Source organism: Rhinopithecus roxellana, chromosome 4, assembly GCF_007565055.1.
Source record: "Rhinopithecus roxellana isolate Shanxi Qingling chromosome 4, ASM756505v1, whole genome shotgun sequence".
NCBI lineage: Eukaryota > Metazoa > Chordata > Mammalia > Primates > Cercopithecidae > Rhinopithecus > Rhinopithecus roxellana.
Genome location: NC_044552.1, coordinates 57,289,556 through 57,308,255, shown reverse-complemented (window position 1 = coordinate 57,308,255; position 18,700 = coordinate 57,289,556). Strand labels below are relative to the sequence as shown.

The 18,700-nt window shown below is 41.6% G+C and overlaps 1 protein-coding gene across 5 annotated transcripts in view; it reads right to left on the bottom strand.

Annotated features, from left to right (window-relative positions):
* Positions 1-11,174: 11,174 nt before the first annotated feature.
* The window catches only part of ADGRF5 (adhesion G protein-coupled receptor F5), a 103,392-nt gene continuing 95,866 nt past the window's right edge, over positions 11,175-18,700 (bottom strand). For all 5 annotated transcript variants that reach the window (XM_010356506.2, XM_010356508.2, XM_010356505.2 and 2 more), the window contains 5 exons: positions 16,258-17,652; positions 15,002-15,043; positions 14,853-14,912; positions 14,109-14,193; positions 11,175-12,451 (listed from right to left, as the gene is read on the bottom strand). In XM_010356506.2, the coding sequence (XP_010354808.2) occupies positions 12,372-12,451; positions 14,109-14,193; positions 14,853-14,912; positions 15,002-15,043; positions 16,258-17,652 (1,662 nt within the window). In that variant the 3' untranslated portion in view covers positions 11,175-12,371. The remainder of the gene's footprint in view (positions 12,452-14,108; positions 14,194-14,852; positions 14,913-15,001; positions 15,044-16,257; positions 17,653-18,700) is intronic.

The window sequence follows — 18,700 nt, the reverse complement described above, 5'->3', positions numbered from 1 at the left end:
CTAACTTGTCAAATGGAAATAATAGCTGACTATCTCCTTCCATATGACTTTACCACCGTCAGAGTAGCAGAGTAATACAATGGGATAATGAATATGAACCTATCTTAGAGTTTAATATGCATGAAAATATTACTATTCAATGTTCAGACTAGATAGGAAGCTATCCTGTCACCAGCCCAATTGTATTATCTCCAAAGACCAGATTGGAAATGGATTCCAGCTTTGTTTCTCGCTGTGCTTCACATTCTTGCAAACCCTCCACTAACCTCACAGTTAGGCCTAAAGAAGGCCGTGCCCTTAACACTCTGCTCAGTATCTGACCTCAGAAGTGAACTCTAGGCTTAGTTGCTGCTGCTGCTGTTATTTTCCTTTTGTTTTATTAAAAGGAGCATGCTGTGGTCCATCTCACGTGGAAAGGCCCCAAGCCCAAACCAACGACAACATTTCTTAAATACATGAGTTTCTCTCTGGAGGTAGCAGAAGCTCAAATTTCAAAGATAACGTAGCATTTTCATCTAGTACTGCAAATTAAAACTGCTAGGTCAAAATAATGATAAGGAGGTACCAGAATGGGGGGAAAGCATTTTGATATTTATTTCTCTCTAGATTCTCATCCAGCACCATGCCTACTATCTGTGTTCATCAGTTTTGGTGATTAATGGTCACCTCTGTTGATTGATTAATGATCTGGCTCACCGTAAATCTGACATGGTATTCAGCTTTTCTTTGAACCCAAAGCTGTCAGTCATTCCAGAAGGACTAGCAGATACTTTATTCTTTTAAGGTGTTGGCATAGTAATGGCAGAGTGGGCATGTAGGATGTGGAGTGGGTAGAAATTAAGCATTTCATAATCTGTAGGCAGTGTGGAATTCGGGATTTAGATGAGCAACATGAAACATGTGGGAAATCCTCCCTGCATCTGAGTGTCTGACTTCTTTAACCTTACATAGTGGGAATAAGTCATAGTGGCTTGAAATTTTGAAAATGTCTCATGCTTCCACCACGATATCCTTGATACATCCCCATCTGTATCTTTTCCTTCTGTGAACTGACTTGAGCCAATCTGGCCATTCACAAATGTCAGGTTCTTTCAGTAATATCTGGAGCCTCTGATAATTAGAAGTGGGTGGGAACTCTAACCCCCTCTCTAATGATGTTAAAATGAATCAAGATTTGAACTAAATTCTGCTACACATTCATATTTGTTAACCATCAAGCACACAAAGAGCCACCCAGCCTGTTTCGTATGTGTAGGGAAGCCTCTGCTCTGTCCTTGTAAGTGCTCTGCCACCAAGCCTCTTGGTTTAAAGATTCATTCTAGACACATGCAGCCAAATAATCTGAAGGCCAGGATCAGTCAACTCTCTACCTTAGGGTTTCCGAACCTCAGCCCTGGTGATATTTTGAGCTGGATATTCTTTTCTGTGAGGGCTGTTCTGTGCATTGTGATCTGTTTAGTGGCATCCCTGGCCTCTACTTACTGGATGCTTGTAGCACACTTCCCCAGTAGTGACAACCCCAAATCTCTAAGACATTGACAAATGTCCACTTGAGGGGCAAAATCATTACTGATTGGGAGTCACTTGTCTAGTTGGATCAGCCAATGAAACCTTGTATTAAGTGAGGGAAAACTAGGACCAAATAGAGTTCTAGTATAAGGTTCTACCCCAAAAGTTAGTTCACTGGGCCTGCCAGAGTATTGTACCTATGGCTATCTTGATAATTGTATTTAACCAATGCAAAAATTATTTCAAGCTTCTTTTATACTAATAACAAATCCTCTGGTATGGCTTGCTTTATAAATATTTGAAGTTTTGCAACAGATATTTCTCCAGTAGAGACTTTTGATTAGGATCTTTCAAATACTAACTAACTGCTATTGGAGTGTGTGTTCCTTTTCAGAATACTTTGCATACTATTTAACCTCCCTCAGGGTGTGGATTATAGTCCCCCTGCATGCTGTATACAATGTAATACCTATATGGAGGCATTTACAAGCAAATTACAGATGATCTCACACTTTCCCTTCTTGAGCTCCTCCTTTCTCACGAATTATATCATCTGTTTTATGGCTTGATGAAATTTTTGAGATTCTGTATTGGGTAATCTTGTATTTGGGAAAACTGAGGCAATTCTGGAGAGGCTAAGTGCCTTAGGCAGCTCACAGAGCCACTTAATAGCAGAATCTATTATTCTTGTTTGACTACAGAAAAGCTTAATAAGATCAGAGGTTTGGAAGGTGCTATAAAATATAGGCTAAACTATATCAAACACTATGTAAAGGTCTTTTTCACTTGGTTTTCCTTATTAGGGATATCAGTTTTATGGATGATTAGTCACCTACTCAAATTTCTATGTGTTTATAAATATGGTTAAAACACCTTTCTTATGTCAGTTTTAATATAAATATGTTTTTCAAAAGTCTCTAAGCAAAGAAAAGTTTGAAATGATTTATAGTCATCCTGTTGCTGTGAGTATCATTTAGAAAACTCTTGAAAACCCTCATGAATGGGGGATAGGAGATAATGGAGTCAGGTGCCAGTGACCTCTAATGAGTACTGATGTGAAAAAATTTGATAGGAAAGATTTTATATGGGTAGGGCAGCCCAATAGGATGTGTGTGTGGATGTGTGTGTGTGTGTGTGTTTGTGTGTGTGTAAGAGCTGCAGCTAACAGTGATATCAGAATAAAGACAGGACCCATCTCTCTTTGCCTTCCACAATTTTGCCAAGGACTAGTCCTGGAATCCCAGAATGGATTGAGACATGGGTCTCATCTGGGTCACAGCATCCCTTAGGGCCTAGACAAATTTAGGACAAATTGACCCATATGTGGCTCATCAACTCAATGAAAATCATTAAAAACACTTAAAGATCCTATCTGGTCAAGAGAATAAAAGGAGAATAAAAATATGGGGTCATAAGAAAGGTATGAGAAGAGAGCAGGAGGTACAGGAGATGTTCAGATGATTAGCCCCCAACAAAAATGGTCACCAACATCCATTCTTCTTTTCTCAGTAATAGAATCTCCATACTCCAACTGGTCAAATGGCTACTCAGAGTCTGGTTTACATTCTCCTGCTTCCCTTGCAGGTAGATGGGTGATATGGTTTGTCACTGTGTCCCCACCCAAGTCTCATCTTGAATTGTAATCCCCATATGTGGAGGGAGGGAACTGGTGAGAGGTGATTGGATCATTGGGGTGGTTTCCCCCATGCTATTCTTGCGATGGTAAGCGAGTTCTCATGAGAGCCAATGGTTTTAAAGTGTGGCATACCTCCTTGCTCTCTCAGTTTCAAGTCTTGCTGCCATGTAAGATGTGCCTTGCTTCCCCTTTGCCTTCCACTATGATTGTAAGTTTCCTGAGGCTTCCCCAGCTTTGCAGAACTGCTAGTCAATTAAACCTCTTTCCTTTACAAATTACCCAGTCTCAGGTAGTTCTTTATAGCAGTGTGAAAATGGACTGATAGAGTGAGGTAGTGTGACCAAATTCAGGCCAATGGAATGGAAGCAGGAATGTTGCATATGAGGTTCTGGGAACCTTTCCGAAAGGAGTCTTGGTGCACATCTGCAGTCCCTTCCTCTATCCTAATGACTGATAAGGTGATGTAATGGCCAGAGTGAGAGCTGCCAAATGGGGCCACGCCGTGACCTTGGGAAAAGCAGATTAAAATATAGAAAGTATCTGGATTTCTGAGAACTGCATAGGGCCAGGCTGCCACACCAGTCTTGGGCTGCTTATCTGTGTTAGAGAAATAAACTTCTACTTTAAGTTACTGTTATTTTGAATGTCTGCTACTCATAAAAAACATGATCCTAATGGATATAATTATTTCTATGGGGCCAGCATATGGCTCAGACTATGCCAATCATGATACCCTGTACTGCCATATATACATGTTCATTTGGAGAAGAAAAGAGTTGGTCTTCTTTTTAAACCTCAATCTATGGGTCTAAGGACCTTATAAATTTCTCTTCCTGAAGATCTACCTTGGAATGAAATAAATACACAAAGAGAGACAACAACCCAAAAGGAAGAGCCAGAACTCTGAGAACACTGTTTGGGCACCTGAATTTAGCTGTATCTGAAGGTATACCAATCTAGTACCTTTCCCAATTATATGGTAAGTGCCTACTTTTGCTTAAATGAGTTTGAGTGTGGTTCTATTACCTGTAACTGAGAAAGCCTTAATTAGTACCACTGCTATAGTGCATAATTGGTTCATCTGTAAAGAAAAGAAATAACAAAATTAGTTTGAGGATTAAATAAAATTATGTAATATGTAAGATCACCAAAGCTGATTTGAAATGCAGACATGGGGAAGTTAACCAGGCTCACACACTTGTTATGTGAATTATTCACCAATTCTGGCTTCATAATGAGCATGATTTAAACTCAAACTTTGGTAAAGTTATGATTGAGGATGTCATATACCTTTGACATTATTCTCAAAAGCTCTTAACCATGAATTAAATGTGACAATGTGAAAGGCATATGTAGTTTGATTCTGAATAGAGCTGGTGTCTAAATCTGAATTCTATCAAGATCTATCAAGTATTCTGAGTGTTGGATATTATTTAGACACATAGGAAGAAAATATGACTTCTCAGAAATGAAATGTGATTCTGAGGCTGTCTTTAAACATATCAAGTGGAGAACTGAGATATTTGCCATAATAAATTTGGCCAAGTTGTGATGCATGATGTATATATGTGTGTATGATACATATCTACTGTAATGTTTATGCATACACAGTATGATGTAAAATAATAAAGACTAACTTTATTCAGCAATAATTGCATGCCAGATATGATTTTGTAGGCTTTATAAGAATTTTATAACAACCCATGGAGCCTGTGCCATTATTATCTCCTTTCACATAGTGTAAATTGAGGCAGAAAGAGTTATCTTACCAAAAGTCAAACTAAGAAGTGGTTCACCTACAATTGAAAAGCACACAGTTTGGCTCTAGAACCAATGCTCTTAACCACCATACCACATTTTCCGAACTGGCTGTCAATCAATGCTGAAGAACAGCCCAATACACCTGTCCATGCAAAATGAAGCAAAGAATGCAAAGCATTCAAGTAGCAAATCAGCTGCTGTTTCAGTCTGCATGTCATAAGGAAAATCATGACTTAGCTAAATGTATTAGGGCAAATGCTCCAATTCTCCACTTGATATGTTTAAACATAGCCTCAGAATCACTCTTCATTTCTGGGAAGCCATATTTTCTTTCTACGTATCTAAATGCCATCCAACACTCCCAGAATTCTTGATAGATCCAAGACGTAAATAAAAACAACAACACTGGTGATTGAGACCTTACAGGAAGCTCACTTAAATGAAGACTCAAGCTGGGGGGTCCACTAGATAGCTAAGTTGATATCTACCTTTAATAAAGCAGCACAGCAGGAATTCTTTGATGCTTCATCAGAGACTTAAAAAGGAAGTAGGCGCACTCTGAAGTTTGCTCAGAACATTGGTCATTATGTCCCAGGCTGACCCAAGGTAGAATTACAAAGCGAGATGAAGCCTTAACTCCTCCACCCTCTCTGTCACTGTTGTCTTCCCTCTCATTTTGTGCATTTGAAACTCTTCCTGCTCTGGAAGCCTACTTTTAAGAAAGTAAATGGAGTCACGTTGCACAGAGAAGCAGTATAAGGCGGTGGATACATGTCCATGTTCTAGGTCAGACACTGCATTTAGATCTTGGTTTTACTGGTCTTCAGCTGTGTGACTGTGGGCAAGCTATTTACTTCTCTGTGCTCAGTTTTTTCCTCTAAAAATGCAAAGAAAAAGAATCTAGTTACTTTTGGTTTGGTATAGAGTTTAAATGAGATTATATGCATAAAAATCTTAGAACAGCACCAGGTACACAGCAAGGGCTCAAAAAATGTTGATTAACATAGTTACCTAGTTACCAGTCATTTTCATTCGACAGTAAATTTAAGTTACTGTGTTTCTCACCCAGAGGTATATTTGCATACCTTTTCTCTCCTTGAGATTAACCTGAGATTAACCTTGTTAACCTTATCTGTCCTTGAGATTTCAGTTTTTGTAAAAGGAATGTCCAACATGAGGCAGAAGGTGTGAGAGCTATTCCGAGGGGACAGGAGCAACAGGCCAAGGTGTGTGACATCCCCTCAAACTGGGAAGCTGTCTGCCTCATTACTTAAGTCCAGTTCAGTTTGTTCCTGTACTCCAAGGACCAGCCCTGCTGGCAGTTGGCCCTGTTGACTTCTCCTGGGTCTTCTCCGATCACACGTTAGCAATGTGTGCTCAGAGGCTAGGGTAGGAACTTGCCATCCAGCCTCAGCTGCTGGCTGGACTGTCAGATAGCCCTGGGATAGCTGCAGATTCATCTGCAGATTCTTCATGGATTGAAAATGAAAATCCAGGCCAGCAGTAGCTTTCAATGGATGAATTAAGAAAGGGAATAGGTGACCACCTATGTTAATCCTTTTGCAGCTGCCTTGATGGAAAAAGTATTAGGTTCCCATGAAACATGGAAGGCACCCATTTTTCTTCCTCAAACGACCTTCAAGCAGCCTATCTGGAATGGGTGAACCAGATCATTTCCGAGGCTTTCAGCTTTGCTGTTAGTGCCATAAATGAGAGTCAATCAGTGAGGGGGAACACAGAAAGGAAGGAGCTATCCCAGTGAGTATGCCTCAGAAATGTATGCCTGCCTGTGGATGTGCTAGGCACACTTGTAAATCAGTCTCTGAGACAGGTCTCAATCAACTTGGAAGTTTATTTTGCCAAAGTTAAGAACAAGCCTGGAAGAAAGGAACACAGAATCACAGAGACAGTCTGTGGTCTTTGTCTTTCTGCAAAGATATTTTGAGGGATTCAGTATTTAAAGGGGAAAAGTGGAGGTGAAAGAGGGAGGGTATGGTCACATCGCTGAATCCATGTATTGTAGGAGAAAAGGAGCAGCTAGAGGAACAGCCAGTGATCTATTCATCTCAGTAAATTGGCACTTTACATAAAAGGTGAACCTAGTGTAGCCATCTGTGGAGATATCTGGCCTTTCATCTGGTAGCTATTTGCTTAGCAACAGAAGCAAAAAGCTGTTTCTTGCTTGACTCAGCTTCCATCTTATTTTTTTTTCTTTTTGCATAGTGAATTGGGGGCCCGAAATTTCCTTCGTCTTTCACACACTGAAACTACGTGTGTGAAACTCCCTCCACATTCCTACGTGGCTTTCTGACTACCCTTTCCCCTGCAAGGATCATAATATAAAAGTATTAGGAGGCGGGAGTGAAAGAGATTTTTTTCATTCCTGGTTTCTGTTATCCACTATGCCTTGACCTTCGCTCTGTCCATATGATCACACTACTTCCTGAACGTAGCCCATTGGGCGCATCATCCGCGGGACTGATTCGACCGCCCACGCGCTTCCTGAGGCCGGACCGCAGCGGGGACACCTCCTTTCAAGCCCACCAGGGGGCGCGCGAGCCTCAGGAGACGCAGGAGTTGGTTGCGAAGCTGCGGTGCTGGAGGCCAGCTGTCACTCCAGCCCAGCTGGAGATTCCTGTCGGGAATGCTTGGGATAGGACAGCTGTGAGGGAGCCCCTGGGGCATGGGAAAACTCTCACAGTTTCAGGAAAAAAAAAAAAAAAAAAAAGACAGAAAACGCGTGCACAGTTTTTCTTGGTTAATCAAAGTCAAGTTCCTCTTCCCACAACTGCTGCGGTGCCGGCTGGCTGGCAGTCTGGAAGACCCAGGATGGCACCCATCAAAATCCGAAAAAGGCAGGGCCCAAAGTCATTCCTGGGTTTTGTTGTTTAATGTCATCAGAAGTGGGCCGTGACAGCAATCTGCCCACCACTTGCCCAATCAGGTCCTCTTGCCCTTCATGCTGAGAATAAAGCCATTCCCCTCCCCCCTCCCCCCGCCCCCAGGATCCTGAGTTTGTTCTGTTTAGGCTTCAGTAGGCACTGACATCCTTCACTTGGCGCTGCATGAGAGAATAAAAACCCTGGGGTGGGAACAGGCTCATGTATCTCCTAACCATGCCCGATGTGTGCGGAGGGACCTGTCGTGGACACTGGTAGCTTTTCAACGTCATCTCAAAGTTTACAGGTAAAAGGGAAGGATGGGTGTGTATAAAATCATTTAAGAATAGACAGGACGGCTGTGTCTGAATCGTAGGACACCACGACCGAGGCCCCCACGCCCACCCCTAACACATACAGATGGTATTTGGAGATAAGAACTGGTGTCTGGCACAGAGCGGGCTTCGGGAGTTGTCCCACCTCCCTTCTTTTCTTCTTCTGTCCACTCCATATTCACTGAGAGTGGGAAACTTGATTTCCGTCTAGAATGTGCTAGAGGATAAATAGAGCCCTCACATCCTGTATATTCATCTATAGGAAATGAGGGCTCTATTTTCAGCTGTCAATGAAAATTCCAAGCCATCCACACACAAATGTTGGAACAGGCATCTGTTTGTTTACCAGACAATTTGTTTCTGAAAACTTTACTTCAAGGACCCTTGTTTAAACCTTCTATAACGTGCTTGATCTTTGCACACGGCTTGGAAGTGCGGATGGTGTGAGGGAAGCCATCAGCCCTGCCAGCCAGTTGAGTTCAGCGGCGAGCTGCTGGCCTCCTCCATGCCTGGAAGATGGAAAGGATCGTTTGCTGTTTGGAAAATGGAGCTGCATTCTGGGTGACATGCAGAAGACTGAGCAGGGCAGCATCACATTGCAAGAAGGCACACAATTACTACAAAGATAGCTCACGAGATCTCATTAGATATTTCATTGTTATAATATGGAAAGGAAGCATAGCTGTGTGCTGGCATACATGATGCAATTTTAAATCCCAAGTCATAATTTTGGAAACCAATAGAACCTAGTATTAAAGCTAAACTACCGGGCTCTTGAAATGATGAAACACTATTCCGATTGCCCTTTTAAAAACACAATCAGAAGGTATGTTCCCAGTAAGTTCCACCTTCATTTTGGACACTTGAAGAATCAGACTTTTACTGGCCTGGGTCACTGGGTTTCCTCTTTGAGATGAGGAGGCCTTATTTGACTTCACCATCACATGACACAAAATAAATGCATTCCACCTACCTGGAATTTCTAGGACCACCTATTTCTTTTTGTCTTCAAATGATTGTGATTTCCTGCTCCATTCACCTCAATAACTCACCCACACCTCCTTTCTATATTTACTAATTGCTGTAATCTTTCTCATCTCCATGTAACTATTTTTTTCTGAAGCATTCCAACATGGATCTTTTTGAAATTCTCTATACAAACCACAAAAGACTGTGACTTCCCACAGTCTTTCTTAATTTCTGACCTTAGCAACCTACATCCTGAAAACCCCATGGACATTTAACTGTTTCCCCATGCAAACAATAAGAAATGGGGGAGGAGGATGGCAGACATCTGGCTTACTCAAGAGATGATGTGTTAGTTTGGACTTAGAATATTCCCAGAGAATATTCCTGTAATCTGTATAAACTGCTCATTTGTGAATGTTCTAACCTCACAGACTCTGATGCATTAGGACCCTTTGCAAGAAACTGACTTAATGGAAAGCTCCTAATGCAAGAAAGTTTAGGCCCAGGGAATGGACTTTATACACTGAGAGATGTCAGAAACACAGGGAAGCACTGGGCACCTTACAAACAGTAGATCGCTCAACTCAATGTGCCTTCATTCTCAGAAATCTGCTACTAATAGCCTTGTAATCATTGCTGATTGAGAGATGGCAACCTCAGGGCTGAGCAAGGTTCCTGCATTCATAAAATTCTCAGCTTCATAGCTGCTTTTCTACAATTTTGAATTCTACTGTTCATTTTAGGGTGTTCTTGGGAAAGGGTAGTGGCTGGGCTAATGCGTATTACAGTGGGCAGAAAACCAACAAGTGTTTCTCCAATTATTTGCTTTCATAGCTTTTCTGGAATTTGGACCCAGTGCTGTGGCTTGAAAGGGTGAAGGCACATGCATGCATGCATGTGCACATGTGCACATGTGTGTATTTGTGTGTGCTGAGGATAAGGGAACATTCCTCAGTTAATGACTGGAGCAGTGGGCCAGATCCACATCCTGTGTAACTCCCGCAGGCTCCTGCTATAATGAAAGTTCCCTTCAGAGGGTTGAACACAGTGATTCCCCGAGGGATCCTGGCTGAAGTGGGTGGAAGTTCAGCGTTTCTTGTCCCACTGAATTTTTGAGCATGACAACCACATCCTGCTCCCGATACTGTGGGCTTTCCTTGATTCATCATGTCAAGATAGCCCTGCTAACATTGTGCTCCAAGCCTGGCTCGATTCTTCTTGATATAACTCCAGGAACCAAATCAGTCAAAGGCCTTCTTTCTCTAATTCTAATTCTAATTCAAGGGATTTCCCCCAACCCAACCTCTGTCTCCATCTTCTTAGTACCAAGCTCTGCCCAAAGTTGATCATTCCTGAAGAATGTGGCATGCACTTACAGCATAACAATGATTTCCTTTAGGGACTTTCGGTAATGCACCATTCATTTGGGACAGGGATGTGACAATTCTCAGGCAAATGTGGGAGTAGATGTCTATGTCATTTGTGAATATGTAGAAATAAAGAGTTCATTTATGTTAACTGTCCCACCTCTGCCCCATACTTCTCCTTCTCCATGAAGAAAAGACAGGCAGAAGCAGAATTTAAGTAGAATTCAAAATTAAAAATAAAAAGAAGATATGTTAAAGGGTTAAAATATTAAAAGAAAACTCCTTTGAACCTCAATAAAGAAATGGCTGTTGAATCTCAGCCTCTTTTGCCCCATCTTCCTAATGGCTGTGCCAATTTATGTTGCCACACAGTCCACATATCCTGAGTAGCCCCACATCTCTATTTTTGTCTCATTTTCCTTTTGGGATAGGACTTCTATTTGCAATGTAGGGTTGCTGTATCAATAGCACATGGTTAACTCTAATATGGATGCTATTTTCATAAATATTTATATTTTTAATGAAATACACACACACCAAAAAATAAAAATAAAAAAATAAAAAAAAAAAGCACACATGCAGATAATTCACAATCAAATCCTTGGGAAAGGTTCTGCCATTTGTTCAACAAGGTCAAGTGTCATTAGGAGCACAGAACAGCTGAATGTAAAATTTCTTTCCAGGAGCTTTCTAAGTGGTTGGAATAAACACAACTTAGACCATGCAAAGCTCTCAATGTATATTGGTCTGGGAACTTAAAGATGGAAACAGAGAATACACAGGGAGCTATACAACACACCAAGGGCCATTATCCACAGTAACAATAACAGTGACAACAGCAATAATAATGTACAATGCTATAAGATTATTAAAATCTATACTGCACAGAGAAGTACCTGCTTAAAGCCATTAAATATATGACAGGGTCTGTCTTCAGTGCAATATATCCAATTTGGCAATTGAAGGGTATACAAAAAATATATTTTTTTGCTTTCAAATGTAGAACAAATATATAAGGCTTTTCTGATAAACCATAAAAATTTAATCTGCACTTGGATCTAATGACGTATCTTTATAATACTTCCTCTGCAGATACACTCACTTAGTTCAAACCTTAACATACAAAGTATATATGCATGTGTTTAGCCTCAGGAGAATATTTCCTTCCATTCATTTCTTATAAATATTATTATCCACTTCAAGTGGTTCTGATGAAGGAATTTCCTCCCTATTTTTTCAGCCTTTTTTCCCTCCTCTTAGCTAAGAAGACATCAGGCAGACACTGTCCAAAGCATTCATTCCCTGTGGCTGACTTTCACTTTCCATTTTTGGGCCATTAAAAAAATTCTCAATGTTGCACTATCTGAGTGATTATATTAGATCATTAACACGGAAATCTTAAAACGTGGCCCTTAATGTTGTCTTTATTTGTTCCTATTTTCATCTTTCTCTTTTTCTTCTTTTTCCCTTTCTCCCTCTTTCCCTCCCTTCCTTCCTTCCTTTCTTCCTTCCTTCCTTCTTAGAATTCACTGAAGTATTTCCTAGGTAGCCTTTTACTTACTATGTTAATCAAAGCTTATCTTTATGCCCAATGTGTAAAAAGTGAAAATGTCTCTTTGAAATTCTATATTACAATATAGACAGAGCAGTTGGGCCTTGGGGGGCTTGAGTTTCATTTAAATACTATACACATGTGGTATCACACAAGGGGGAGGCGGAGGGAACAAACATAAACATAACAATTACTTTTAGTCTGTCCTTACAAAAGAAAGCCTCTTCTCTATGAAAAAGTCTTTTTGGCATCTGCTCCCGGAAACCTGCCCCGAGAACATGTTCCCCATTGCTTTGCAAGGATCTCTTTTTAAAAGCACATCCACTGTCCCCAGGAGGTCACGTAGGTTGGATTATCCTGTTCTTAGTTGAGCAACGAATAAGCACTGGATGAGTTTTCCAGGGATGAGCTGGTTGCTTCTGGGGTGGAAACATTATACGTTCCTGAAAAACAGAGCAGCAACTCAGCCTTGAAGACAAGCCGTCATGAACTTTGGGGTGTGAACGTCTTCTAAGGGACCCAGGGGAGCAGTGGTCCAGGCACCAGGTAAGCTCGGCCATGCCTGGAAACCAACCCATACCTGCCCTCCTCCCAAGACCCAGAAATGCCAGAGAACTAACAGAGCTGTCGTTCTCATGCATGCGTGGCAGCCAACAAGCAGTCACTACTTCACATCACACCAGCAGCCAGGTTTCTACAGAGAACAGGAAGATCTCAAGGTAGGAAGCCCTCCACATGCCATCACATGCATGGTCTGGGAACATCTGCATGATGGAATCTCCCTGGTCCACTTGGGTTGTGGTGACTTGGGGAAGCTCTTGGGAGGGACCTGGACGCTCTACCAAAGGTGGAGGTTTGTATAGAGAGTAAAGGGAAAGAAAAGAGAAAATTATAGGGGGAGAAAAGGCAGCACCAGAAAAGAAGCAGGAGTCAGGAATGTCAACAGAACTGCTGAGAGTCAGCGCAGCAAGGAAGGCAGCCCCGGAGCAAATGCACAGGCTTGTGTCTGCTGGGAGGTGGGGACTGTGCACAGGGAGTGGGTGGAGAGTGGGTGTCGGGCGAGAGAAGGGTCGAAGTGCCCACCCTACCATCAGATTGCTGAACTGCCACTGCTAACAAGGTTTCCATCATGGCCTGGGGGGATCTTAGAGGCTGCTGACAACATAAACCAAAGTGACAGTGCTTATGGAGCCCCCAAACAGGCCCCATTGGGACTTATCATAATCAGAAGTGAAGGTCCACCGGTTTCATGAGTAATTCATCAAATTGAAGCAGAAAAAAACCCAAGTTCTCAGGAGTTTTAACAGTTATAGGCATTCACAAAATTTGCTTGTATATGAAAAGCCTTCATCTGGAATATTGACACATTTCTCAACTCTGCATTTGTGAAACCTGTTCAGTTTCAAAAAGCTGGAAGAAATCCTGGGGCTTATTTTCCTGCGGGGGAGGGATGGTGGCCTGGGACAGGGGTTTCAATTTGCTAGAATAGCTGAGATCTGTTGCCCAAAGTTATTAATTCTTTCATTTCATGTCACCAAGGTAGAAATTTAACCATGAATATTTCTAATAGAATAGCTAACTTGGGTGATCCCTTACATAACACATGCACAGTTCTATGCTTCAATGTTTAACACAAGCCCACTTTATAAAAAGAACAAAAAAGGGAAACAAACCTACATAGTGAGATCCTGTACTAAGATTTTCTAAATGTATCATTTGCTGCCCCATAACCCTGAAACATGACCTATCTACTCTTATTTAACATAATTTGAGAAAAACTCTGTGTTTGACAAGGCCAGCAATTTTCAGTTCTCATTTTGATGGATGAAATTTTGACAGACAGCTCTCCAAATCATTGTCTACATTCTCCAAATCTTATTCTTTATGAGTTATTAAAAGTTGCCCAACAAAGGCAGCTGCCCTCTACACCCACTTTTTGGTGATTTGTGAAAAGGTAAGTTCCTCTATTTAACTTCTACCCCAAAAGAGGACATTTCAGGTAAATGCCATGAGTGGGGTGAAAGAATAGGGGTGTTGAGGCTCCCCATTTGAGCAAATGTGTTCTGGGTGAGCAGGGAGAACCTAGAGGCCACTACTCACCTGTTTTACCAAACAAATTGTTAAATCTCCTTGATATTGGAGAACTCATAGAAAACACAGGTGTGGATGAACCCAAGGATGTTGACTAGAAGAGAAAAAAAGAGGGACAATCACAAGGCAAATTTGTGGGACCAAAGTTGTTTCCATCTCTAGGAGGATTGATTTTCCACCCTCTATGGTCACTGCCGGCATCTCTAGTCCCACTCCCAGAGGTCACATTAAAATACTGGAATCTTCTCATCCGTATTAGAAAAAATAACTGTCAAATACAAGTTTTATTGTTTGTTAGGCTTCTAGTATTTTCTGACATGTCAAAGACAGTCAAATATATCCAAAGGCAATAGTTGTGTTCCAAAATGAACTATAGAAAATTCTATCCATTATTATTCTTCAACTTGTTTTCTCTAATACCTTGAATTCCCCCAGAAGATTGCTTCTCATTGAACATTTGATTTCAACCTTAAGTTTATATCATATATTATTTTAAACGCTATTTAAATATGTGGAGTAGCATCTCAACGACAGCTCTATGACTCTGTTTAACAGGCTGAATGACCTGAGAAGCAAAAATAATGGAATGATCTATGCCAAACATAGCTGTTGAGGGAGACGGGTTTGAGGATGCAATATATTTAGCCTAATTGATCAAAATCCCAAAGAAATAATTTAGTACTCTATACTTCATAATGCTAGTGGAATACATGAGGTTACAAAATGAAAAGTCTCTGCAGAGAAAAGGTATACCTTTGAGTGCTGTGAAGACCATCTTGACAATGAAAACTTATTCAGCAAAGCTTCCTGTACCTGCGATGTTTAAAAGAAGCTATCGTAACTTCAACATGCCACAAGCACTTCAGGCTTTTCTAGAAACAAGAAACTGTCATTGCTCTTACCTTCAGATCCCAGAGGCATCCAAAGAGTAAAATGAATAATCCCTGAGAAAAAAAGATTAAAAAGAAGTACATTTTAATTATAGTCTATTGTCCAGCAAAAGAGAAAGTACTGTTAACCTAGTATTAAATTTGTACTACTTCTTTTTCTATCTGAGTTCATGGAATGAGTCCAGTACATGATGCTGTTCAAAGAGGCAGTTGGTTCACACCAAAGGACTCTAAGTGTTATGATGTTAGGATATTTTCTATTTTCCCATTTTCCTTTAGTTGAGAACTGGAGGTCCTGTTGGTTATGCTATTAGTATACCTCTTGTGTCTACAATATTCCTCACATAGTTATGATAAGAATCTGGGCTGTGGGGTGGGATAACTAGTTCCTTCCAAATGAGGCATATCATGAAGGTCATTACATACGAACTTTATAGCTTGGAAACACAGGCCCAGTAGCAGAAATCAAGGTTCATATGTTCTTGGCACAAGCGTCCTGAAAGCAGTATCTCAAATGCACCTCCAGCCTCTGCCTCTTCACAAGCTCACAGTGGCCTCAATCCTTGGGCAGGTTTTTTCCTATCCTTACCACCTCTCCAATGGGTGAAACAGAATTAATCACTTCTTTCCTTGTCCTTTAAAGGCTTGCTAACTATACCTCTGTTATAGTCCTTCCATCAAACTGGCCTGTATTATAATTAGTTATGTGCTGCATGAGAGCAAAGAAGATGTTTTTTCATTATAGTATAATAAAGCAGATTGTCTGGCATTCACAGGACATTCATTCTTTGATTTTTGATGTTTCCAGAGAAGCCGCTATGTGATACATAGGATTTATTTCACTCAAATGATTATTGAGAACCTACTCTGTACCAAGGTCTCTATCAGGCATAGGGGTATAGTGATGAATAAGAAAGGGGCAATCCCTGTCCTCACAAAGACAGGATTTTCATCTAGGAGATAATAGACTGCATCAAGATAATCTTAGACAAATGGGGATTTTCCTTTTACTAGTGTAATCAGGGTATCTAGCAGAGACTGGCAAATGACACTAGGTTATAATGTAGGAGATAAAAAGCATGAGGTTCCATAGGATCAGAAGAATGTGTCCTTTCCATCTCATTGAGTTCTCATTATTACTGCTCTTTAGGGCTGAGGCTTCCTCTGGACTGAAATCCTTCCCCATTCCTACTCTTGTTTGTGTTTCTATCATTAATTTGTCCTACAGGAATAAAATCTTCCTGAAAGCCCTGCACTGTAAAATTCACCTGGAAGACATTGAGGATGGCAAATATGATATGGAACACAAGGTTGGTCCCTGGGAACACAGTAGTGAGACCAAAACCCCAAGTAAGGCCCAAGAGTGGCGTGAGGACCCCAATGCTCTTGCTGATCTGAAACAGGCTGCTCTTCTCCTGCTTGCATGGCTTGTCTCCGATGGAAGGCCTCAGGATCTTGGTGATGACCACAATAGTGATGGTTATGTTCACCACCACAATGATTAGTGCTGGGATGGCAAAAGCCAGCAGGGCTTTGGTGTCCTCCCAGTTGAGCCAACAGACATTCTTCCTTGTATAGACTTCTCGGGGCTGAGTGGCTCCCAGCGTGATGACTGAGATGGCAAGTGGGCAACCATAGCCAAGACAGAAGGCAATGGCTTTCTGAGTGGACCTGCTTGTTTCATGCAGAATGAAAACCAGGCGATAGAACAGCATGAGGCCCAGTGTCAGCATCCAGAAGAAGACGCTGAGGTAGAAGAAGTGGATGAAGAAGGTGGCAGCCACACAGGCTGTCTTGCAGAGTATGTAGTGATTGTCCTGGATGGCAGCGACCACAATGAACCAGGTGTTGGCGATCAGAAGGGAGGCAGCAATATTCACTATGCAGGTGTGGCGCATATAGGAAGTCCGGTTCTTGGTCACTGACTTCCACACCACAGCTTCCACAACTAGACAGGCCGCCAAGCTCAAGATGGAAAAGCCCACCCCGACATAAGAAATAATATCCAGTAGTATTCCCAGGAGAGAACTAGGGTCTGGGGAGTCAGGGGACATGAGGATGGAGAATGACGTTAGATGGTCGCAGATACAGGTGACATTGTCCCCATCACCTTCTTCCACATAGCACCCATTGCTGTCCCACCCTCCTGTATTGTTGGCAAGCTGGAAGTTCCAGAAGACACACTTTGTTTCGCCACCTGAAGGGCTGTTGTTCTTAAAAGTCATTGAAATCCTGAATGGCATAGTCATATTGTGGCTGACAGTGGTCGTCATCACTAAGCTATCTGCGAAGTTATTTTCCTGGATATCCTGAGCAAGGATGGCTTGGAGAGTTGGGAAAGCCATGGTGACAATAGATGAATCCGACTGCAAGTTTTCTAGATAGCTCTTGTCAATGACCACATTGCCCCAGAGGTCAAAGTGTGGGAAAACAAACCTCTGTTGATAGGTTTTTGGGTGGCTGGACTTGATCACCATGCTGCTCATCTGCACATTAGTTCTGGAGAAGGACAAAGGAGGGCTATCTCCTGACTGTAATGCTTGGGAAAATCTTTCCACTGAATGTAGTAGCTGTGAACTCTGATTGGTCCATCGCTGTTGTAAAACTTTCCAGGTGTTCAAGACAGGCTTGCCAAGGATGACATTAACCGTAGAGAGCACGTGCTGAAAGTGAAATGGTATGGGGTCAAACTAACCAAATTCTTTCAATCATAAAAAAGAAAAAAATAACACCTTCCTAGAAACTGACTATATAAAGGTAAGAGGAAAAGAGAAGACAAAAATGAGACATCACAGGTGTTGGGGATTTATGACCTTCTTATGACAGACTTTAGCAGAGGATGGGTCCCCAAGACTGAAAGATGTCAGTAAACATTTAGCAGTGGTGACAGTGACAGTCACACCCACTACACACCCTACTCTGTAAAATCAATTCAGCAGGCTGGCAGGGATAGCAGGGATATTTACTATTGTATTTTATTTTAAATCTTAAGTTTGTATTTTTAGTAGAGATGGGGTTTCATCATGTTGGCCAGGCTAGTCTTGAACTCCTGACCTCAGGTGATCCATCAGCTTCGGCCTCCCAAAGTGCCTGTAATCCCAACTACTTGGGAGGCTGAAGCAGGAGAATCACTTGAACCTGGGAGGCAGAGATACATTTTTCCTGGTGCTCACTGCTCTCCCCACTCCAGTCCCCTTTCTCCTCAGCACATGTCTGATTATAGCTCTGGCCTTCCAAGACTGTAGCTCCTGCTGACTGGTCCCACCTCTAAGGCTTCAGCTCTCACTGAGCTCTGTTTGCACTATTTCCTCTTTTACCTAAGGGGTGATAATGGCTTCTAAATGTTGCTAGTCTCTGCGTGTTCCACCGCCCCTTGTTTATTTGTTTGTTTGTCTTTACCTCTGTAGGTATCCCTTCATTAAAGTCTCTACATTTGAACTCTTGCAGGTGAATTCTCTATCCTCCCAGAACTGTTAAGAACTGTTACGCTTCCAGAACCTATCCTCCCACGATTGCTTTAAAGTTCACGTTTAGTGCTAGACCTTCGAGAATCTCATCTTGTATATTCTGAAAACCTTTAATTCCTAGTTTTTCTGGAAAGCAAGTACAAATTTATTCCATGTTAATGAAGAAAATAAAGCAGAGATTCACTAAGAAATATTCCTAAGGTCGCAAAATGAATACTGGAAACATTTCCTAATATCCTAAAAG